The sequence below is a fragment of the Chenopodium quinoa genome, unplaced genomic scaffold (assembly GCF_001683475.1).
Source record: "Chenopodium quinoa cultivar QQ74 unplaced genomic scaffold, ASM168347v1, whole genome shotgun sequence".
Taxonomy (NCBI): Eukaryota; Viridiplantae; Streptophyta; class Magnoliopsida; order Caryophyllales; family Amaranthaceae; genus Chenopodium; species Chenopodium quinoa.
This window is the reverse complement of record NW_018743199.1, coordinates 2,100,498-2,124,410: the sequence shown is the minus strand read 5'-3', so window position 1 is coordinate 2,124,410 and position 23,913 is coordinate 2,100,498. Positions and strand designations below refer to the sequence as shown.

Sequence of the window (23,913 nt, the reverse complement as noted above, 5' to 3'; positions counted from 1 at the left end):
CACAATTTGATTACAGAATAAGCAAATATTTATTCCGATGATTCCACAGAAGATGAGAGTGGATCTCTACAATCAACTAAGAACAAGATAACTGTAATGAAAGCAGTAAAACTACATAAGCCACAATTATACTACGATATAGAGGCCCCGACGACAAATAATTTTTTGTTCACTGTATATAATAAAATTATGATCGAGGTAAATATGAGCCAGTATTAGGCCATTTATCCAACTATTATCTCCAAGCTAAAGCAGCCACTTCTGCTGATACTCGATCCTGAAAAGGATGTATACTTAGAAGAGGCAGCAGAAAAATCCTTAAACAGTTCAGTCCCACTGAATTTTCCGGTGAAATGTCCAGTCTGACCCGTTTAATGCCTTAGTCCCATCAATAGAAACCATATAGTATGGGGAGTCTTCAGCAAATTCAGTTGGCATGGATTTCCAATGCAAATTCGGCTCCCAGTCTGCTTCCTTGAGCACCTTCAGTATCTCTTCTACCAATATATTGCTTCCTTCGGCAGAGAAATGTATCCCATCTCTGCCAAGTACAAAATCAACATAAAGTTGAGATACTTTTCTTTGTAATAGTTTAAGTCTTTATATAATTTACCAAAATAATTGGTCACATTCTAAATTTAGTAAGTTTTTCGATGATAATTCAATGCTGAATGCATGTGAAAATCATTCAGGATTAAAGCAGCAAGTGAAAGTCTTTAAAACAGTTTAGTTAGAGGTCAAAGCAGGAATCTTATCAAACTTACGTAAAACAAGCTGTCAACCAGTCCTCCCTCTTCTGGATTGCAGAGTAAAGATCAATCACTTTCAAATCCATTTCCCTGCATAGCTCTATCAGAGCTTCAGAATATCTTTGACATTGTTCATTTGATCGATGTAACTCTGATAGATATATACTGGTTCAACAAAAACACCTACTTCAAAATTATAATCCTGTGATGTAGAAAGTTTAAACAAAAGAAGAGGTCCAAAAGGGAAACCTTCTGTTTTCTCGAATATGGTCTTCATTCACTGGAGGACTACTAAGGAAAATAATCCGTGTCGTATCTGAAAGACCCTAATTTGCAGACACTTATATTAGACTTCAGATAATATGTAGGAACAAAGGATCCAAATGAACATAATTTGCAGTGTAGCTGCAAGAAGACTAAGAAACAGAATAATTTGCAGAAAACTACAAGTCCTTCAGGTGTTTAAATGAGAACTTCAGATGAACATATAAATCCAATCTTTGCTCATTGTTGCCATTTCCTTAGGGCCTATTAATCTTAAGAGAAATCACATCACATGAATAGCTTCTTAAGATGCAGAATTTGGGATGATTGAAAGAAAAGGGCAGACTATTTTACAGCCTCAGGCCCTCAAAAATCCGCTTTATTCAGTGATGGTTACATATAATATACAATGTAAACAGCACAAGAGCTAAAACTTCTTAAAAAGCAAAGAAGGCAGCAACACCACACCTTAATATGAGTAGCAATCTTTCTCATGTTCTCAACGTATTCTGAAAGCGGCACATGAGGGCCAAGGCCTGATGGGTGGCTGCCCATCGAATCATTACCTCCGAAGTACACTATCACCAATGAAGGTTGAGTACTAGCATCCTAGAGTCCAAAAATATAAAATCAAGGTCAAAATCTTAGCTGGAAGTGCAATTATAAAAGTCATTGATATATGTGGACAATCAATAAAGAATGAACGTCAAAGGCAGAGCAGTACACATTTTCTCATGTGGACTGTAATACAACACAAACACAGCTAAAGACATCCTTTGCAATATACTTTGTAGAAAAGGAAAGCTGTCTAACAAGTCAAATTTCATAAATCTTACCACAGAGAGACAATGATAAAGCAAAAGAGGGACAAAAGAGGCAAAGGGGACGGAGTTTTTTCAGCATCAATTAAAAAGGGTTCCACATGGTGGCCTCTAATTATTTCACTTTGTATATGGTGTTTTATGGCCAAATCCTAAAGTACCATCTACTTGTGCATATTATCTCTAACGTGCCCTAATGGATGTTTTATGGCTAACATTTGGTGTTTTATGGTCAACCTTTAACATAAATAAGTAAAATTATTAACTTACCCTCTTAATTAATCCAACCACCACCGGTGCCGCCTAGCTGCCCCACTGCCACCCAGCCGCCGCCATTTCCACCCACACCCACTAATCACCCAACCTCACCTTAAACCCACCCCAAACCACCTACCCAGCCGAAACAACCTACCCCGCCCCAAAACCACTTCCACCCACTCAAAACAACCCATCTCTAACCACTAGGTAGTAATTTTATTTATTTAACTTTAAAGTTAACATAAAACACCAAAATCAAACATCAAATTAAGGGCATGTTAGAGTCTTAGAGATATATACAAAATCATAGGGTCACTTTTTAGAATTAAGACCAAAAAAAAAATCCAACTGTACTGAAAAATCAATAATTAAATGACCACCATGTAAAATTTCCCAATTATAAAACAAATGAAACAGAATACTCGTACTCTGTATCACATAAGCTACACGGCCCATACAGCTAGGCAGAACTGATCCAATAAGCCAAACAGACAGATGATAACAAGCCACAAATTGAAAAGATACAATATTTGCATTAGCAGGGGCATTCAAATAACTGTCCTCGGGGAAAAGGGGGTCAAAAAAATAATTTAATCAAGGTAATTTCAGCAAGGAACATAAAAGGGTCACAAGTCTGCTATTTATTTTAGAAGCAGATCTACAGAATCTATATCTTGTCGGATTCATAACAGGACTAGCAATTAAGAAATTGACAGTTGCAATTATGAAACTGACAATCTTCAACCAGATTCTCAGGATTGATGAGTGATGAGCATGATGTGTCTAACAAATTCAAGGAGATAATTGTTATTGAATTACGTTTAACATATAAACAAAAATTATTAATAAAAAAAAAGCAATAATTGATTAAGGCAGAAGCTCAGCACAATAGCAACAATTCTACAAGTATTTCTTCACAAATCATCTGGCAGGGAACTTAAAAGCTACAGTAGCAGTTTTTCAGACCTACAATGCTCAGTCCGTAACACAAACAGCCCTCTGAGATGAGCATGTGGCTGCTTATAGCCACACTACTTAAAGCAAAACCTTCTCTATCCAATGAGGCCTTAACCTAAGAAACAATAGAGGCCGAGGATACAATAGGTCTTAGCATCAGATTCCACTCTGTAAGGCATGCATTATGATGATCTCCAATGACCCTTACGTGGACTACTTCCTAGACAGCATGACACAAGACATGGAATAATCCCTGCTTCCAATAACATATTTCTCTCAAGTACCAAATCACTAAAACACTTTCACTATGAGTAATTAGCCAGTCCACCCAACTGCCAAATTTCTCTCAAACATGCCCATTCCTCCAATTGTAATGAACAAAAAGCCATAATAGTTATGGATTCTGATTAATGTGCACAGCTTTTATGTTATCTTTTGGGATATACATCATTCATTTGTTCTAGTTTTCACACTATCTCCTTACATTCAAAGACACATAAGCTCCATTATATCATCTGTCTAAAACCAGAAAGTACCCTTGGCTAATTGGCTTGTACATCATTATCTAATAGTCCCTGTAAGTTGACACCAGCTTTTCCTGATGTAACACTCATTCAGTTTTCCATTCACAGTAGTTACAGTTGGATCTCACATAAAGAGGTGGCTCAAAAAAAGTGTTTGCAACAAAAAGAATACCAATAATGATAGAATTACCTTTGGAAAGACTTGATCAAGGACCTCCAGTGCACGACGAGAGTTCCAGCAAGTATATCCTCGCACAAAAATGTCTGCCTGTACATATCAGAAGCCAAGATTTAATAAAAGCAAATGAGTACATAAGAAATGGCTATGATGAAACTGGACGTGATGTGGGATGTTTAAAGCTAAATAACCATGGTATAAAAACCAACATAGCCGCAAAGTACATTAAAACAAGATTGTCATCAGTAGTTATATCTCAAACTATATACTCCACAAGGAATTCTTCTTCTATTGAAGTGAACATTTTGCTAGATCAATATACACCAGCTCAATTAACATAGAGAGTCAAATGTAAATCTCCTCAGGAAAATGAGGAGCAACTAAGCAGCCAGACTATGGCAAGAAAACAATCAAACCATTTAGAGCAAGCTTGATGATGACATGTAATGATCAAACTCTTTGGAGATCACATCTTTATATTCCCTTAACTTTCAATGTTTTTTTTTTTTCCCCCTACAAAAGCCCATACTCAAAGCTTGCTACACATTTACCATATTGGTGAGTTGATTGTACATGTGAACTAGCATTAATAAATTTAACAGGTCATACTCTTACTACCAATCAACATCCTACTACCCTTTTAATTGTATTAATAAAAAAACCTCTTTTACAAGCTATTTGCCCAACCACTTGTGTAAAGTAACATTGTTGTTGCCTAGGAGAGCCATTAATCTATAAAGCATAAGTGTGAGACGGTTGAATGGTGACATTTTCCGTCTCATAACTACGATCAAACCAAAAACAAAATACCCATGTAGCATTGGCCCTAAAAGCATTACAAACATCCTTGTACATGACTTACATATGTCAATCCTGTTTCATTTCCTAAGAAAATGCTGTACAACCTTAAAATATTAATATCAAAACAAACTCACAAAAACACCTTTAACGCAACATATCATAACCCACAAAGTACAAACCAAAAACACACTAATATCAATGAAATTTCACATACACAATGAAATACATAATCAACCATTAAAGAAAATCATCATTCACAATCAAATCATTTCAACTATAACAAGATCATTTGATTCATCAATACCCAAAATTCACCGCAAAAGATAACAACTTTCGCAATAAACTAACATAAAAATCAAATCTTTATACAAAAAATGAGACAGAATAAACCTTGCGAGCATAAATATCAGCAAGAGTGGCACCCCAACCGCCATTACTAAAGCTGTATTGAACAATCGATGATCCGAACAGCACGAACTGGGGTCTGGCGGGTCCCACCATTGTTGTAATGGGAAAAATTTGGTGAAGTTTGAGAGAAAAATGAGGAGAAGAAAGATTCAGAAATTTCAGAAAAATCCAGATTATTGGTGAAGTGGGTAGAACAACTGAAAGAAGAAGTAAATAAATAAGTAGTGTTGTACGAGTAGTGAGTGAGTAAGTAACTAGGGATGCATAATTTGGTGGGATATTCAATGCGACGTGGGCTTTTGTTAATTTTGGTATTCAATTGCAGAACCATACTACTTTACTCTACTCTCCCAACCTCCATTTCATTCATTTGCATTCAACCTTAATTTTATTATGAATTCCGTAGTCAATTTTTCAGGGGAAAAGGCTATTTGCCCATCAACGCCGTAAGTGAGCTGGGTTTAGGAGGTCGTGGGAGATGTACTAGCCATATCTTAGCCTTTTACACATAATAAATTAATAATGAATATCCCGTACCCCATAGGTCCTAACTTATAAACTTTATAACCCTAAAAAAAAATTCCTCTATAAACATTATTTGAATATGTATGTTTGTGACAAGATTTGAGGACGGGGATGAGAATATGTGTCACTTGTACAATGTCTTGTATAGTTGTGTGTATTGTGTAAGCCAGCCTTTCATTTAACCATGTCACTTAGATTGAAAAAACTTATTGGTTTTCCATGAGTTTACTCTATACTAGCCAACTTATTGTGATCTGATTTAAACTTGACGGGTCTTAACTTTTTCTTTTTTAAAACTTATTTTTACTTTTTTTCAAAACCTAATGAAGTATGGAAGTATTACAAATCTGAGTTGAATAAAAATTTAAAACGAAGCCATATCAAAGTAACATAAGAAGTTTTGAAGTAATACGGGAAAAACAAGAAAGTAACAACTAACAAAGCACGTTCAAGGTTCAAATAATTGCTAGAAAAGGTGTCAATTAATACTCCACCAAACTTGGGCATACTTTAATGGTAGTTGAAAAGTCTGAAGATTGCACGTCCACTTGGGCTTTTTCTATTCATTTGCTCTGAGACTGCAAGTACTGTCTAAAATAGCCAAAATAAGACTAGTAAAGCAATTGCGGAGTAACATTACTATATGAGGTAATACACCTGCTTTAACTCTTATCAGTTACAGTATCATTCAAGTTTGAAAATTTTGCATTGATGAGTAGTAACTCCATTACCACTACATGTCTACATTCTTCCCAGTTCTTCTAGATGTAGATATGTACATTTTCAAAGTCATTCAATTACAATGAGATAAGATATACTTTGTATACGATAACAGGTTATCAGAAGAATCGAAACCATTTCATTAGAAAACATATAATCGGCTTATGTTTCTTTTTAGTAAACCATGTATATGACTGGTGTATTGTAGGAATTATATACATTAACAAGCTTCTGTTTGCGATATACCTGTACTCCTGTAGTATACGTGCTGTTGTCATTTATAATTTATCACTTGTTGGATAAAACCCCTGAAAAAAATATATAAGGATTTTCAAGAATTGCATCATATATTATGGGTGTCTGGTACTCTGGTCCATAAATTGGAACGTAAGCTTAAGAAGCACAAATACAATACAGGAAGTGCAAAATCAAATAGCTGGTTCACAAAAGTGTGAAACAAAGTAGAACCGGAGGCAACAAAGATGGTTCAATACTGCTGCGCAGCAGCAATGCATTATTTATAATCTATGCTTGTCATTTGTCAATTACAATGTAAGGACCCCTCTTTCGACCTATTGGGGTTTGTTCAATATTGAATTAATTAAATAATGAATGATGTATTCAATTCAATTATATTCACTGTAATTCTAAATAATGGTTGTAATTGTAATCAGTTGGCTTAGGCCAAAATAACATGCTTGTGTAACTGAAACAAAAAGTGAATGCCTGCAGCCTGCAATTTTAGCTGTGGAAACTAGCATTCAGCAGCCCAAAGATTTTCTATATAGCAAAATTTTCTGAAAGTGCAACAACCATATACCAAAGTGCATTCCCAGAAGTCGAGCTCTTAAAATAATCCCTTCCAGCCAGACAATTAGCCTTGTTATCAGAGATTTCTTTTTCATCAACTTTGCCTGAATGACTGCTTCGGAAGAAACCCGACCAATGATCAAGAATGTATCCAAAGAGGATCCTTGCAGCTGAGCAAAATATTCAAAACTGGAAGTTAGATCAGGCAATACAATCAAATAGCAGATAAAGACAACTACTAATAACATACTCTCAATATAACTCTGTTTAGTAGGTGAAACAAATAGTTTACATCCCTAGCAAATCTCAACCACTCTGTTCATTGTTTCTTTCCCAGTGGTAATAAGACTAATAACAAACAAAAATTGACATTGCAAAGTTAGAGTGTCATAAATTTGGCAAAGTAGTCTCACCCATATATTTGTTATTTATTTTATCCTGCACCCAGGACTAGGATGTGCATCCATATATCAGCATTACTTCATTATTTGTAATATTGAAAGTGTCCGTTATTTGTGATTGAAAGTGGTCACAATTTAAAGGACATTTGGTAACTAATATCTCAGTTGTCTTCCGCATAAAATTGCATATCTCCTTAACTCTGAAAGGAAATGAATAAACCACCACCACCACCCAATGTGATCTGCCTATAAAGGGTTCCCATTAACCTATTAATTCTCCCCTCGGATCATTTCACCCAAAACTCTCGAAGAGTATCTAATGACTTAATCATTAGACATCCTTTCCACACGAATTCAAAATGGTCCTTACCATACTGGCAATAGAAAAGGACTGGAGAAAACAGAGTCGAAAACCATCTGACAACAGGTGGAACAGCACTAATAACTCAAGATGATGACACTTTTTTTGCCTTGTGCACTCATTGTCCCCATGACCCTCAACAAAAAAAATGGCCATTTACATAAGAAGTTTATCAAAATAAAGTCAGTTCATCAAATACTGATCATTGTTGACTACATGTATCACTTTCATGTACATTGGTCACTTGGTCTGTCCAAAAACTGGAAACTATAAAGGGAATAACATATATAGTAACTGAAGTCTCAAGTTTAAATGCATTACCAAAACATTGTTGACTGATCGCAAGCAATCATTGGTCTTCAGCATCAACAAAATCACACGAGGCAGCCTCCTCAAAAGTTCTGAGATCTGAGGGAAGTACTGGGATGCATACATCTGGAAGCAACAAAGCATAACATCAATTTGTAACAAGTCAGTAACAGAAAACCATCATGAGAAAAAACTAGGAAGCACATGAGCACATCCATGATTATAAGGAAGATCAAAATCAATTACGTAGTATATTAAAAACTTAAATCAACACTGCATATAAAAAAATCTCCTTAAAAAAGACAAAAGGTAACACTTTGTAATGAATAAATTTACCTGGAGTTCTGATCGATCATTCTCTGTCCCCTGTATCATCAAATGATCAACTGAGGTATCAATGACCCTATTCCAAGGCCTCATTGTCAGAATACCGGCAAATAGTGCATAGAGGTCATCCCCAGCACCTAGCTTTGCACTATTTTCTCTTATAGCCTTTTCATCAGAAAACACCAACCCCTACATAACAAATCATAAAAAGATCGTCTCAAATGCTCCCTTTATGTCTATACAAAATTTAGGAAACTTAAAATATTAAGATAACCACAGAATTAACATATTCACACCTTCCACAATGCAGCATAGTTTACTCTGGTATCAAAGTCAAGTTCTTTATATAGACCATGGTCCAAAAGTACCAACTGTGGTTTTCTCTTGCCTGTTAAAAGGAAAGGAAATCAGAAAGCCAGAGTCAGTGCATATGTCATCTTGAAATAGAGTTCTCTAGACAAAGAATGGAGATCAATGTATGATGAAAAGCTAAACAAAGATGTGCTCACCCAAGCAAAAAAAAAAAAAAAAAAAAAAAATGTATTCTGCACGTGCACACACATTTAAATTTCAACATTACATGAACAATATGTCAAATTTGCAAATTTTTGAGAAAAAGAAGAGTATAAAACTGAAAAGGTCACAAGATAACACAAGAAAAGAGACCTACATAATCAACCTACACATTTGATTACAATAGTAAGGACAACTAGGAAATGAACCTGATGATGTCATTCAAGGACTTGACACTCTCCCAAAGCTAAAATAAGATTCTCAATTCTCCTCTTAATCCAGATTCTTTAGACTCTCCTCTATTTACAGAATTCATGATACCCCTTTTCCTTTAACTTGTTAACTGCCCTTCTCTTCAAGCTTCCTAGTTGATTTATTGTACAATTCCAATAATACCCCTTGTATGGATAGTTCATAACATTGAGATTTAGTACAACACTCTATTCATTTCAATGCTACGCAAGTGATCTTCAGTAATAACAAGTTTATTAAAATTTCATTAAGCACCTTGGGGTCATAAATGATTGTTTAGAACTATATAAGCCCACAAGTCAGTCACAAAATAGGTCTATAATGTTTTGAGAATGATTTTAGTTTAATATACGGCTGTTTCGAAATTTTGTTGATTCAAATGAAAACGATGGAAAAAATCTCAAGGTCATAAAACATTCCCCATATATGCCCACAACTTGGTCACACTAATGTTTGTGGTTTTCTAAAGTCAATAACAAGAGGCATGTCCATAATTGATTGAATAAATAGTTAAGAGGCAAATTGGACAATTTTAATCACCCCCGTGATGGTCACCTAGGGTCTCATATGTTCCATGAGAAGCACCACAACCTTGGGTCAAAAAAGTCAAAGTTTCAAAATCGTAGGCAATAATCCACGTTTTTTGGATCATTTTTCCAGAGATTTTAAGACCAGATGTCGAAAAATCACGAAATGGAAAGGGATGCATCTCGGACTCGTAAAAGGTTGTTTGGAACCATATATGTATATAGTCGGCTTGGATAATGATAGGAGGTGTGCCCGTAGTTGGATAATTTAACACTAAAAGACAAAGTAAACAGTTTCAAACACCAGCGGGCTGTTGAGGTTAGTGGGTTCCATAGAAAACATCCAGTCTTCTTTCCTTATTTTTTCCTTTTTTGGGTACGAAATTGTCAGAAATTTCCAAAAGTAAAGGCCAGCCCATGCTTTCAAACATATTTCGGGAAATTTTTCAAAAAATGTAGTGGGAATGAGGGTTGTTTCTCATGGTCATAAAAGTTGGCTTGGAACTATAAAGTCCATAATAGACTTATCAATAGGCCTATAAGGTCTCAAGACTATATTTGATTCAATTATATGGTTATTTCGAAAATACGTTGTGGTGGATGGTTTCAATCACAACTAGGCATCCCGGGTCTTATTAAAGTGTCAAGAATCCTTCATTACCCATCCACCTTTAATAATGCATAGGTTGTTTATATTAGTGTTACACCCACCACTATCATTGTTGATTTTGGTTGTGTTCAATTGTTCATAGTGAAGGCTTAGTGAAAGTATCCAAAACGGGGCCTTATGGAACCATATTGATAATAATACTAGGATACCTTTCCGATATATGGGTGACTTTCCTTAATCGAAAAAATAGCTTTTTATGGAACATGAGCGTATATCATATAAGATTTAAATTTGGTGGTACTATCTTTCCTGGATAGACCCATCTTCGACAAAATATTTGTGCAATGCAAAAAATTACATGGATAAAGATTACCTAATATATTTCTTTTGCCTGAAGGCGATGGGCGAACTATCAAGTTGGCTGCATGTGGATCACAGTGCACAAATCCATGTTTGTAAATCATCTCTGCAAAAGCCTCGCTAATCTACAATCAATTACATATCACTAACCTTATTAGACACTATTGAAGGCAGAAATACAAATTTTGGACAAAAAAAAATTTCAAAAAAATGTATAAATGAAGGCTCAGTGTAACAAAATAAACTAACGGAAATTTTATTATGAACCCCGGTCAAACTAGTTATCCAATTCCAAAAATCTTGCAAAGTGGATATTAATAATTATCAGGATTAAAGCATGGAAGAAAATTATTAAAAAAAATCAGAATCATAGGTCATGTAATGCTAGGAGTCCGGGACCAAGCCATGCTATACCAAAGGTCTTAGGAACGCTAGACCATGACACGCAATCAAGTGCAGCAAAATAAGGAAATTTACCAGTCTAGAAACATCGTATGGTAGAATTCCCATTTTCCAAATGCCCTTCACATCATCAATTTGGACACCATCTATATACTCCATAGTTAGCAATTTTTTGGTACTCATGTTCCAGTAGACCAATGGAACATATATACTGTCTGATATATGTGGTGATAGTTTTTGAAAATTATGCAAACATTTTTTACTGTTCTGTGCCTCCACCAAGAAGTCTAGTTCCTGATAGCCATAACAACAATAATTATATCAGGCCCTTGCATCAAATAAATAAAATCCAATTAACTTAAGCATTTAAATCACATACACATAATTTAAATGATATTATTTATAAACCAATTATGTAAAACGGCCAGAAGATAAAGGCTAGATAAGTTATGACAATACATTAAAACCAAAAAAAAAAAAAAAAAAAAAAAAAAAAATTCTAATTTTGAAAACCTTATCTTCTACAGGAGTTAACTCAAGAAATCAAAATACTAGAACTGCTTCAAATCTATTACTAGATAGAGCTGTCAAAAGTTAACCCGACCCGAAATACCAACTCAAACCCAATTATTAACCGACCCATCTGAACCCGAAAAAATGGTGACCCAAACCCGACCTGAAACCAACCCTAGACCCGAGTTGACCCGAGTATGAGAGACCCGAACATGAACTGACCGGGAGATGACCCGACCCGAATGTAACCCGTAAATAATTGACCTGAACCGAACCCGACTTGAGCCGATATTAACCCAAACCCGTTTTAACCCGTCAAAACCCAAATTTAATCCGCCTGTTACTAACCCGACTTGAATTCAACCCGACCCGAATTTAAACCGACCTATTACAAACCCGACCCGAAATCAACCCGACTGGTTATTGTCCCGACCCAAATTCAACTATACTTGTTATTGACCCGACCCGAATTTTACTTTTAGTCTATTACTAACCCGACCCAAAAATTCAACCCGATCTATTACTAACCCGACCCGATATAAACACGACTTGTTATTGACCTAACCTAAATTCAACCCAAATTGCTCCTGACCCAATTTCAAATCACCTTTAATTCAATTTAGACCACCTTATTATTGTTGATCAAAGCATTTTCTCTAGGGAGACCAAGTCGGTCCAGGCAAAAGAAAGGAGCATCATCCTCAAATTTAAGAGTTAATTATAGTATATATTTGTTGTATGGTCAAAGGAGAGATTTATCTTCCTAAATTATAAACTATAGTTCCCTAGTATATTCACATAATTATACTCAAAGGAAATAATTAGCTTGATAAAAATGATAATTATCTATTTATACTTAGTTGAACTCGAATATGACCTGACTTGAAAATGACTCCACCTGATTGAAACCTGCATATTATAAACTTGAACATAACCCGACTTGACTCCGAGAATGACCCGATTTGAAAAAAACTCAAGCTGATTATAACCCGCAAATTATTGACTTGAACCGAACCTGACTTGAACCCAAGAATGACCCGACTTGAAAATATCCCGACCTGATTATAACCCGCAAATTATTAACTTGAACTAAACCCGATACAAACCCGAGAATTAACCGGCCTGATTATAACCCGCAAATTATTGACTTGAACCAAACCCGACTCGAACCCGAGAATTACCCTAACCCGTGAAAACCCGAATTAAACCCGACCTATTGTTCACCCGACCCGAATGTAACCCAACTTGTTATTAACCCAAACTAAACCCGACCCAAACCCGATAAGAAGTATGACCCGACTCAAGCATGACCCAACCAAGACCCAACCCGCATTAGTTATGGAATTAATCCGAATTGACCTGGCCCTAGTTGACCCGACCCACTCTTACCGACAGAAACCAAACCCGTTTACCCGAATTGACAGCTCTAGCCGAAACCTCAAAAATTTCTCAAAAAACGTGGATATTAGCCTTCAATTTTGGAATTTTTTGACTTTTTTCACCCGGAAATAAAAATTGCCAAAATGTTTACCATGGTCCCAAATACCCTCCGGGAGTCCAATTTGGCCAGGTGGAACCATCCAATTTTCCTTTAAACGACCAATTTAACGGTTTACAACTTGCACCGATTTCTTTACTCAAGCTTACCACGAACATGTATGACAACATATAATGATCATATATGGATTCAAACGGCATTCTATGACCCCGAGATGTATCCCCTAAAATCTTAACGTTTTTTGACACCGGGCCCCAAAACCTCCAAAATTTCTTAAAGTGTGGATATTAGCCTTCAATATATAAAAATTTTGACTTTTTGTAGCCCGAAAATAAAAATTGCTGAAATGTTTACCATGGCCCCTAATACCCTCAGGGAGTCCAATTGGGTGCGTGGAACCATCCAATTAGCCTATAAACGGCCAATTTACCGATTTACAACTTGCACCAATTTCATTAATTCAAGTCTACCACAAACATTTATGACAACAAATAATGATCATATATGGTTCCAAACGACATTATATGACCCCGACATTTATTCCTTAGAATTTCAAGACTTTACGACACCAGACTCGAAAACTCCAAAATTTCTCAAAAAGCGTGGATATTTCAATTTTTTTAATTTTTTTAATTTTTTTACTTTTTCGCCCAAAAACAAAAATTGCCGAAATGTTTACCATGGTCTCTGATACCCTCCGAGTCCAATTGGGTGGGTGGAACCATCCAATTTGCCTTTAAACGACCAATTTACCGGTTTACAACTTGCGCCGATTTCATTAACTAAAGCCTACCACGAACATTTATAACAACAAATAATGCTCATATATGGTTCCAAACGGTATTATATTACCCCGAGATATATCCCTAGAATTTCAACACTTTTCGACACCAGGCCCGAAACCTCCAAAAATTTTCAAAAAGTGTGGATATATTAGCCTTCAATATAAAAAAATTTTGAATTTTTTTAGCCCAGAATTAAAAATTGTTGAAATATTTACCACGGTCCCTAATACCCTCTGGGAGTCCAATTGGGTGGGGTGGAACCATCCAATTAGCCTATAAACGGCCAATTTACCGATTTACAACTTGCACCGATTTCATTAATTTAATCCTACCACGAACATTTATGACAACATATAATGATCATAAATGGTTCCAAACGGCATTATATAACCCCGAGATGTATCTCCTAAAATCTCAAGCCTATTCGACACTTGGTCCCGAAACCTCAAAATTTTCTCAAAAATCGTGGATATTAGCCTTCAATTTTGAAATTTTTTTACTTTTTTTCGCTCGAAAATAAAAATTACCGGAATATTTACCATGGTCACTAAAACCCTCCGAGAGTCCAATTGGGAGGGTTGAACCACCCAATTTGCCTTTAAACGACCAATTTACCGGTTTAAAACTTGCACCGATTTCATTAACTCAAGCATACCACCAACATTTATAACAACATATAATGATCATAAATGGTTCCAATAGGCATTATATTACCCCTAGAAGATCCCCAAAAATTTCATGGCTTTTCGACACCGGGCCTTGAAACCTCAAAAATTTTCTCAAAAAACATGGGTCTTAGCGTTTAATTTTGAAACTTTTTAGCTCTTTACGCTCGAAAATAAAAGTTTTTGAAATGTTTACCATGGTCCCTAACACCCTCCGGTAGTTCAATTGGGTGGGTGGAACCATCTAATTTGCCTTTAAATAGCCAATTTACCGGTTTACAACTTGCACCGATTTCATTAACTAAAGCATACCACTAACATCTATGACAACATACAATGATCATATATGGTTCAAAACGGCGTTATATGACCCCTAGATGTATTCCCTAGAATTTCAAGACTTTTCGATACCAGGCCCGAAGACTCCGAAAATTCTCAAAAATCGTGGACATAAGCCTTAAATTTTGGAAATTTTTGACTTTTTTTCGCTAGAACATAAAAATTGCCGAAATGTTTACCATGATCCCTAATACCCTCCGGTAGTCCAATTGGCTGGGTGGAACCATCTAATTTGCCTTTAAAGGACCAATTTACCGGTTCACAACTTGCACCGATTTCATTAACTCAAGCCTACCACAAACATTAATGACAACAAATAGTGATCAATTATGGTTCTAAACGACATTATATGACCCCCAGACGTATTCCCTAGAATATCAAGGCATTTCGATTCCGGACCCCGAAACCTACAAAATTTCACAAAAAGCGTGGATATAAAGCCTTCAATTTTGGAATTTTTTAATTTTTTTTCGCATGGAAATATTAATTGCCGAAATGTTTACCATGGTCCCTAATACCTTTCAGGAGTCCAATTGGATGGGTGAAACCATCCAATTTGTCTTTAAACATCCTATTTACTGGTTTATAACTTGCACCGATTTCATTAACTCAAGCCTACCACGAACATTTATGACAACAAATAATGATCATATATAGTTCCAAACGGCATTAAATGACCCCGAGATGTATTCCCTAGAACTTCAAGACTTTTCGACACCGGGCCCCAAATCCTCTAAAATTTCTCAAAAAAACGTGGATATTAGACTTTAATTTTGAAATTTTTTACTTTTTTTTACGCCAGGAAATAAAAATTGCCGAAATGTTTACCAAGGTCCCTAATATCGTCCAAGAGTCCCATTGGATGGGTGAACCATCCAATTTACCTTTAAACGACCAATTTACCGGTTTACAACTTGCACGATTTCATTAACTCAAGCCTACCACGAACATTTATGACAACAAATAATGATTGTATATAGTCCCAAATAGCATTATATGACCCCGAGATTTATCCCCTAAAATTTAAAGACTTTTCGACACCGGCCCAGAAACCTCCGAAATTTCTCAAAAAGCGTGGATATTAGTATTCAATTTTGGAATTTTTTGAATTTTTTTTTGCCTGGAAATAAAAATTTCCGAACTTTTTTTCATGGTCCCTAATACCGGTCGGGAGTTCAATTAGGTTGGTGGAACCATCCAATTTTGCCTTTAAACGGAAAATTTAATTACCGGTTTACAACTTGCACAGATTTCATTAACTCAAACCTACTACGAACATTTATGACAATATATAATGATCATATATGGTTCCAAACGGCATTATATGACCCCGGGATTTATCCCCTAAAATATTAATATTTTTCTACACTGGGCCTTGAAGCCTCCAAAATTTCTCAAAAACCGTGGATATTATTAGCCTTCAATTTTGAATTTTTTTTTTTTCGCCCGAAAATAAAAATTGCCGAAATGTTTACCATGGTCCCTATTCCCTAATACCCTTTGGGAGTCCAATTGGGTGGGTGGATCCATCTAATTTGCCTTTAAACGACCAAATTACCGATTTACAACTTGCACCGATTACAATAATTAAAACCTACCACGAACATTTATGACAACAAATAATGATCATATATGGTTCCAAACGGCATTATATGACCCCGAGATGTATCCCATAGAATTTCAAGACTTTTCGACACCGGGCCCCGAAACCTCCAAAATTTCTCAAAAAACGTGGATATTAGCCTTCAATTTTTGAATTTTTTGACTTTTTTCGCCCAAAAATAAAAATTCCCGAAATATTTACCATGGTCCCTAATACCCTCCGGGAGTCCAATTGTTTATGTGAAACCGTTCAATTTGCTTTTCAACGGTCCATTTACCGGTTTACAACATGCACCGATGTACCGGTTTAAAACGGCCAATTTAATTAACTTGCACCGAACTTGACTTGAACCGAAATTGACCTAAACCCGTTTTAACCCGTCAAAACCTGAATTTAACCCGACTTGTTACGAACCTGACCTGAATTCAACCCGACCCGTTCCTAACCCGACCCGAATTTAACCAACCTGTTACAAACCTGATCTGTAATCAACCCGACTTGTTATTGACCTGAACCAAATTCAACCTAACTTGTTATTGACCCGACTCGAATTTTACCAAACCTAGCACTTACCCAACCCAAACCCAACCCAAAATTCCAACCCGACCATTTACTAACCCAACTCGAAATTAACACTTGTTATTGACCCGACCTAAATTCAACCCACATTGTTCCTGACCCGATTTCAAATCACCTTAAAAGCAATTTAGACCACCTTATTATTGTTGATCAAAGCATTTTGTCTTGGGAGACCAAGTCGGTCCACGCCAGCAAAAAAAAGGAGCATCATTCTCAAATTTAAGAGTTAAATATAGTATATATTTGTTGTATGGTCAAAGGAGATAATTATGTTCCTAAATTATAGACTATAGTTCCCCAGTATATTGCCATATATATTATAGTCAAAGGAAATAATTAGCTTGATAAAAATGATAATTATCTATTTATAGGTAGTTGAACCCGAATATGATCTGACTTAGAAATGACCCGACCTGATTGTAACATGCAAATTATTGACTTATAACCCGACTTGAATCCGAGAATGACCCGACTTGTAAATGACCCAACCTAATTATAACCCGCAAATTATTGACTTGAACCGAACCCGACTTGAACCCCAGAATGACCCGACTTGAAAATGACCCGACCTAATTATAATCCGCAAATTATTGACTTGAACCGAACCCGACTCAAACCCGAGAATGACCTAACCTGATTCTAACCCGCAAATTATTTACTTGAACCGAACCCGAGAATTACCCTAACCCGTGAAAACCCGAATTAAACCCGACTTGTTTGTCACCCGACCCGAATGTAACCCGACTTGTTATTAACCCGACCTAAACCCGACACAAACCCGAGAAGAAGTATGGCCCGACTCAAATATGACCCAACCCAAACCCGACCCGCATAGGATATGAAATTAATCTGAATTGACCCGACCCACTCTTACCCGACCCGTTTACCCGAATTGACAACTCTATTACTAGATACCAATCCAATGAAAACAGATCTAGGTTTCTTAGCAGCATGCCCTGCGAACCCCAAGGCCCCCAACTTGGTAGATCAAAAGCCTGGTCCAGAAGACTCGAACTAGTGAGACTATTATTAAAGAATTCTCAACTACAAAGGTAGACCAACCTGAATATACAAAAATGAAACTCAGTGCATTTATTTTTAGCTAATACACCCTCCAAACTCCTTACAAACACTGCATGAAATGTAAATAAGCATCATTCATTGAATTTATTTTCTGTGTAATTTCAATTTTCAATAACGCTTTGGGACAGCAAAATTCAGAAATTTTCATCATTGTCTTCAAGCAAAAACAATCCAACATAATATGGAAAAGTGTGCCGGGTATAAAGAAAGACAAACACCAATGATTACTAATATCAACAAGTTTTCATTTTGATTTCCCATGACTAAGAATTTAATCACAACAACGAATCGACATACAAATTTAAGAAGGAACATAGAGCAAAGGGCTGAATCACAGAATTCTTCAGAAGTTCAGATTGAATCACAGAATACTTCAGATCTGACCAATAAAAATAGATAAAACTACATACACAGAATTAGCTTTTTCAGAATGAAGAACACCAAAATTAGCATATTGATAAAGCAAAGGTACAGCCTCAATCAAATAATGATATCTTGTGACATCCATCCTTAAATTCACATTATATACTCGTATTGATGAACTTTCGTGCCTTACGGAGTTACGCTAAAGGTTATAATGTCAGAGCACATTAAGTAGTTTTTTTAATAACGCCCTTACTCACTCCATCTTATAAACCCACCATTCGCAAATTATAAGCTCGGTCAGTCCACGATCTTTGTCAACCCCAAATATTATCCAATTACCTTGAATAGGATATTTACCTCACAAAAACTCCAATGATGTGGAACCCTACTCATTTAGGTAATCCCTACTATATACACTTAGCATGCGTGCCCAAGCATACAAAGACAGTCATCGAGGACAGAGCAGGGAATTCAGTCACGTAATCTTGTCCTCTCTCTCTCTCTCTCACACACACACGCGCGCGCGCACACAAACACACATTTAATCACTCCGCTACTATATTTTCTTAACATGCGTGCCCAATCATAAATGGACAATTAGTCGAGGACAGAGAGTGTAGTCGTTTAACTGTCCTTAATAAAGGGGAAAGCAGGGAATTAAGTCGCGCAATCTTTCTCTTTTCCTGATAAATCCTAAAAGACTAGTTTAATCCACACGCTACAACTAAAAATAGCCCAAGGGAGTAGCATCTGATGAGTCATTTGGCAAAGAAAAATATACATGAAATCCAGAACAGTCAATAATGAAGTCTCATAGGGAGTAAATAGTCATATCAGCACCAAGCCACCAAGTAGATGCATATAAGCCAGATAAAAAGTCAAAGAAGTGATTTGAGGTTAAATGAGAAGGAGCTAACACTTTTTTGCTCTTTTTTTTTTTCTTAACAGAGTGTGCATGTTTTATTAACTGCAACGTTTAGAAGTTAATAACACGTGCAACTTTATTTAAAAGTATGTGCTCTGTTATTTTAATCAAGCAAATCTTTATTTTCAATAGATGCAATTTCAGTTCAGTAAAAGATATACACAGAACTCATAAATAATGCACATTCAGTTCCAGAAATTTGCACATCACCCTTCCAATTAAAAAGGCTTTCTCATTGGGTCTCTCCCCAACATCTTCAACTTCTGCTTCTCTATTTATATTTAAGTTTTACAACATACCTTAGGCAAGCTTTCTCGAACTTCAGCGACCAACCACCTATATACGACAAGATATTTGGCACATTAGAGCAGTGGGTATAGTTCAAGGACAAAAAATTTACAGTTTTTTTAATGATATGGCTCTCATCATGTTTAAAGAAATTATCTTAGCATGGCATCATAACAAGATTTTAAAATTGGGTAATTATGCACTTTGAATATTAACCTGTAAACAAAAGTGCAATACATCAAAGTACCTATAATCAAAATTGGGAAACAACCGATGAAGAGTGTTTACAATCAGCTCCACAGTTGCATAATCTGCAGCCGCAGTATCAGTCATGTGAGCATGCTGTACCTGGATATTAGAAAGTAGCAGGGAAATGTAGAAAACAAAAGGAAATACTAGGCTCAGCACTTAAATCCACATTGTGTATGATCCATGATCTTATTTACATTAATAATACAGAAATTGTAACCTTCACAGCGACTTTTTGGCCATTACGCAGCAGTGCAACATGAACTTGTGCAAGGGAAGCGCTTGCTATGGGAGCAGGATCAAATTTGGCAAAAATCTGCACATAATAAAGCAAATTTTGAGCTCCAGCTACCAGGGCATCAACTCTCTTCTGGGGCCTTGAGGGCATCAACTTGCCTTATTTTCTGGCAGAAAGGAAAAAAAGAAAGAGAAGCTATCTGAACTCCCCCCCCCCCGCCCCCTCCCCCTCCCCCCCAGCTCAGCCTTGGTTTGGATCTCACTAAGGGAGAGGTGGATCCATCAGGAGGGCATTAACCTGCCTACCATCCCATCACATTGGCTGGAATGGCAGGTCCATGGTCCATTGGCCAATATGGTCATATGGATGTTTCAAGGGGAACACTATCATACCTATAAACACAATAACAACTTCGAAGCCTATATAAAGAGAGGCACAACTAAGGTTAGAGAACAAATAAAACTTATAGTTTCTAAGTGTTCTTTTTCTCGCCTAGCACCCCACTCTAACACTGGAAGTTTTTATAGTTTTTAAAAGGTGTTTTTCTCTCAGATTCTATGATATGTGAAAACTATCCATTTGTATGCTGAGAAGCAAACGCAGAGCATAACATAAAAGAAGAGATTAAACTAAAGAAGCATGTTATGGATTCAAGAAAGAAGATAAACAGGTGTGTGTGTGTTGGGGGGGGGGGGGATGAACATACTTCATCTGGCATCCCTCCAAGCTCCTTCTTTATAACGTCACACACTTGATCATATGATGAAACCGGACATTTATTCAGCATAGACTCCCTCATTGTTTTTACATACTCTTCAGGCACTAGATATTCCTGAATCAGAGATGATAAAAAAAACAGCATTAGAATTGTAGAAGCAAACAAAAATCCATCTATGCCCTCTAACAAATCTATTAGACAATCATGCCAAAGCTTCAAATTTATCACAGGTAGTAAATTCAGTTTGCTATCGGTTCTTAAATGCTAGAAAGTATAGAAAATACCAATTGACCAATATGTTGACCAAGCTTAATATATATTCCTCCATTTCTGAAGCATAGATCTTGGAGCTTAAGAGCACTTCTAAGATGAACTTTATGTTTCATTTTTGAATACTCCGTGCTCCCATCTGGTAATCCCATCAGAGAATATTCATAATCTGATCCATGCAAAAAGATGTCAGAATGTATACAAAATATTTCCAATTATTTTAAAGAAATACATATAAAGTATGAGACCATATAGTTTAGTAGGACCATTCTCAAGGCATAGGTAAAGAGATAAAACTCAAGAATAAGGCATTGTGTATTTATTAAAAACATACTATCTGTCAAGTACTCAAGTAAAAAAGATTGCCCAACAAAATGGCACATATTTGAATCCTAATATAAAGGCAACTACGAAAACACCTTGAGAAAATCGCCTTCATTACAGCAAGATCCTACCACAAACAAAAGACAATTTGTTTAACGCTAGTACCAAGCTAGGAGATATAGTATTATGTGTGCAGTTCAGCAAAAAGAAATAAGAAGAACAAGAAGCACCAAAACTTCTGCTGCCCTCAGCATAAGGTTTAAGGCTAGGGTTATATGTTACTCCGTAAGAATTAACTAATGGACATAAGATTTGTTCTTTAGCAGATATTGGCATATTGCAATCTCAAACATCTAGTTCACTGCTGGGCTAACAAGTGACTAGTTCAACATAGAATGTCGGAGTTGCAATAGTTCCTAGGACATCACTCCGAACAAGGCCGCTATGCACCAAGAAACTAATTTCCTGCAGCTGCCTGCATAAATGTTTTAACTATCCTCCATTTTTTTTTAAAACCTCGTCCTTCTTATTCATCTAAAAGAAACACCTTCATACCATTTGTGATTCAATTCGCCATTTTGGTATCCTAATTTGATATCAAAGATCCAACTCTTTGAACATTCCATTGTTAAGTACTATGTTACTCAGTGCACTCGAAAGTATAATTGCATAATTTGGTCCAAAATGAGAATCAAATCCAACAAGGGTATTATTTGAGGTGAAATGTAACATACTAAAAATAATACAGATCATAGTATACACACTAGAATTAGGTTAATGAAACATTCATCTAACTATTGACCCAATTGCCAACTAATACACAAATTCATCAGAAATTGAACTTCAAATCACCCAAAATCACTTAAAAACATCAAAATTCGACAACAAACTTCTATCGATTTCCATCAAATCAAAACAAACATCCACAAATTTGAATTCATTACACAAAATACTGAAACCCTAACCCTAATAGAAATCCCTCCACAAATCAAAACACCAAATCTATAAGAATTATAGAAGATAAGAAGAGTACCGAAGACGATGCTAGCGGCGGTAGAAGCGTTGCGAAAGAGGCGTACAGGGACATTGGTCCAAAGTTTAAGCGTCGCCGGAGGATCGTCGGAGGTTAAAATGGTGGCGCCGGCAGATCCGCCGGCGACGGCAGTGCTCGCCGCAATACATTTGGCCGCAACTCCCCATAAAGAACGCGTAGCCATGTTTAAGACCGCGGATTATAAAATTAACTTTTGAATGAGCTGCTATTTATGGGCCTCCTCAGCATGCCCATGATATTCATAATACGAGTATTTATTTTTTAATTATCGAATGGGTCTAAGAGAATAAAAAAAATTAAAAAAAATGTTTGTAACAATTTTTATTTTATGTTTGTCAAGATATAAATTTTTTTTTTTTTTTGAACTGCAAGATATAATTATACTTTTGTAAAAATAAAAGAAAAAATAATAATAATAATAATAAAATCAATCATTAATGTCTTCGATTATACATTTGTAAATATATATATATTATATATATACACGAGTGCTTAAATTAGATTTTACTGTGGAATGTGTAAATAGTGTACTGTAAAAAATTTACATGTAAAAAGGAGGAAGCAAAATAGTAATAATAATAATAATAATAATAATAATAATAATAATAATAATAATAATAATAATTCGTGAGGGGAATTAGATAAGGATGTTATTGCGTTGCTAAAACGGGTTCATGCGTTCGCTAAGACGCGGGATATTGGTGCTAGTGCAGCTGCTCACATCTTTAGTAGGACCGGGTTCGCTATAGCTAGAGGGGTGGGGGCCCAGATTGTATCTCGGCTCCCTACCAATTTTTGTAAATTGATTGAATTTGTAGGTTTTAATGTTGATAATAATAATAATAATAATAATAAAGAAAAACAAATTAACTTAATTGGGTAGGTAAGAAGAACAGTCATATTAAGGCCCTGTTCACTTCACCTTACAAAAATTATTCAGTAAAAATAATTTCAATTCAATAAAATTAATTTCAGTTCAGTAAAAATAAGTTCGGTTCAACCAAAAATAATTTCAATTCAGTAAAATTCAGTAAACTTAAAGAAAAAATATAATACAAAATTAGCAAAAAATAATTTAAGCTCAGCAAAAATAATTTCAGTTCAATAAAATCAATTTCAGTTCAGTAAAAACAATTAAGTTCAGTAAGGGTCTGTTCTCTTCAGCTTAATTTTAGTTCAGCTACAATCAGTTTAATTTAGTTCCTAATTTCCTTCTCTTATAAAGAATTCAGTTCAGCTCAGTTCCTAATTTCCTTCTCTCATAAACTGAGTTTCCCCGACAAAAATATAAATTGATGACTAAATTATCCCTACTATTCAAGATTAAATATTCTTATAT

At 35.8% G+C, this 23,913-nt stretch overlaps 2 protein-coding genes across 3 annotated transcripts; both read right to left on the bottom strand.

Annotated features, from left to right (window-relative positions):
- Positions 1–10: 10 nt before the first annotated feature.
- On the bottom strand, positions 11–5,473 carry LOC110733437 (GDSL esterase/lipase CPRD49-like). 2 transcript variants are annotated; one of them, XM_021913487.1, is made up of 6 exons: positions 4,943–5,473; positions 3,764–3,841; positions 1,482–1,622; positions 999–1,075; positions 765–914; positions 11–541 (listed from the first exon to the last, which is right to left on the bottom strand). In XM_021913487.1, the coding sequence occupies exons 1-6, from the start codon at positions 5,051–5,053 to the stop codon at positions 328–330; spliced, it is 771 nt and encodes a 256-aa protein (XP_021769179.1). In that variant the 5' UTR covers positions 5,054–5,473; the 3' UTR covers positions 11–327. The 2 variants fall into 2 exon arrangements, with proteins under 2 accessions (XP_021769179.1, XP_021769180.1); XM_021913488.1 differs by lacking the exon at positions 4,943–5,473 and adding an exon at positions 4,168–4,367.
- A 1,215-nt stretch (positions 5,474–6,688) lies between these two features.
- LOC110733436 (putative ABC1 protein At2g40090) lies at positions 6,689–22,768 on the bottom strand. The gene is made up of 12 exons (XM_021913485.1): positions 22,554–22,768; positions 21,211–21,365; positions 20,915–21,040; positions 20,191–20,286; positions 19,969–20,069; positions 19,733–19,769; positions 11,153–11,371; positions 10,689–10,800; positions 8,710–8,801; positions 8,423–8,602; positions 8,099–8,212; positions 6,689–7,185 (listed from the first exon to the last, which is right to left on the bottom strand). Exons 1-12 carry the CDS (start codon positions 22,735–22,737, stop codon positions 6,967–6,969), a joined length of 1,635 nt encoding a protein of 544 aa, XP_021769177.1. The 5' UTR covers positions 22,738–22,768; the 3' UTR covers positions 6,689–6,966.
- Between the last annotated feature and the right edge of the window lie 1,145 nt (positions 22,769–23,913).

Excerpts from the sequence above, each read along its gene's own strand:
- LOC110733437 (XM_021913487.1), bottom strand. The coding sequence starts at position 5,053 with ATGGTGGGACCCGCCAGACCCCAGTTCGTGCTGTTCGGATCATCGATT. Across the intron at positions 3,842-4,942 it reads CTGATATTTATGCTCGCAAG|GCAGACATTTTTGTGCGAGG; the intron begins GTTTATTCTGTC and ends TGATATGTACAG. Across the intron at positions 542-764 it reads TGGTTGACAGCTTGTTTTAC|AGATGGGATACATTTCTCTG; the intron begins GTAAGTTTGATA and ends TGTACTTGGCAG.
- LOC110733436 (XM_021913485.1), bottom strand. The coding sequence starts at position 22,737 with ATGGCTACGCGTTCTTTATGGGGAGTTGCGGCCAAATGTATTGCGGCG. Across the intron at positions 21,366-22,553 it reads CGCCGCTAGCATCGTCTTCG|ATTATGAATATTCTCTGATG; the intron begins GTACTCTTCTTA and ends TGCATGGATCAG. Across the intron at positions 20,287-20,914 it reads TTGGAGGGATGCCAGATGAA|ATTTTTGCCAAATTTGATCC; the intron begins GTATGTTCATCC and ends TATTATGTGCAG.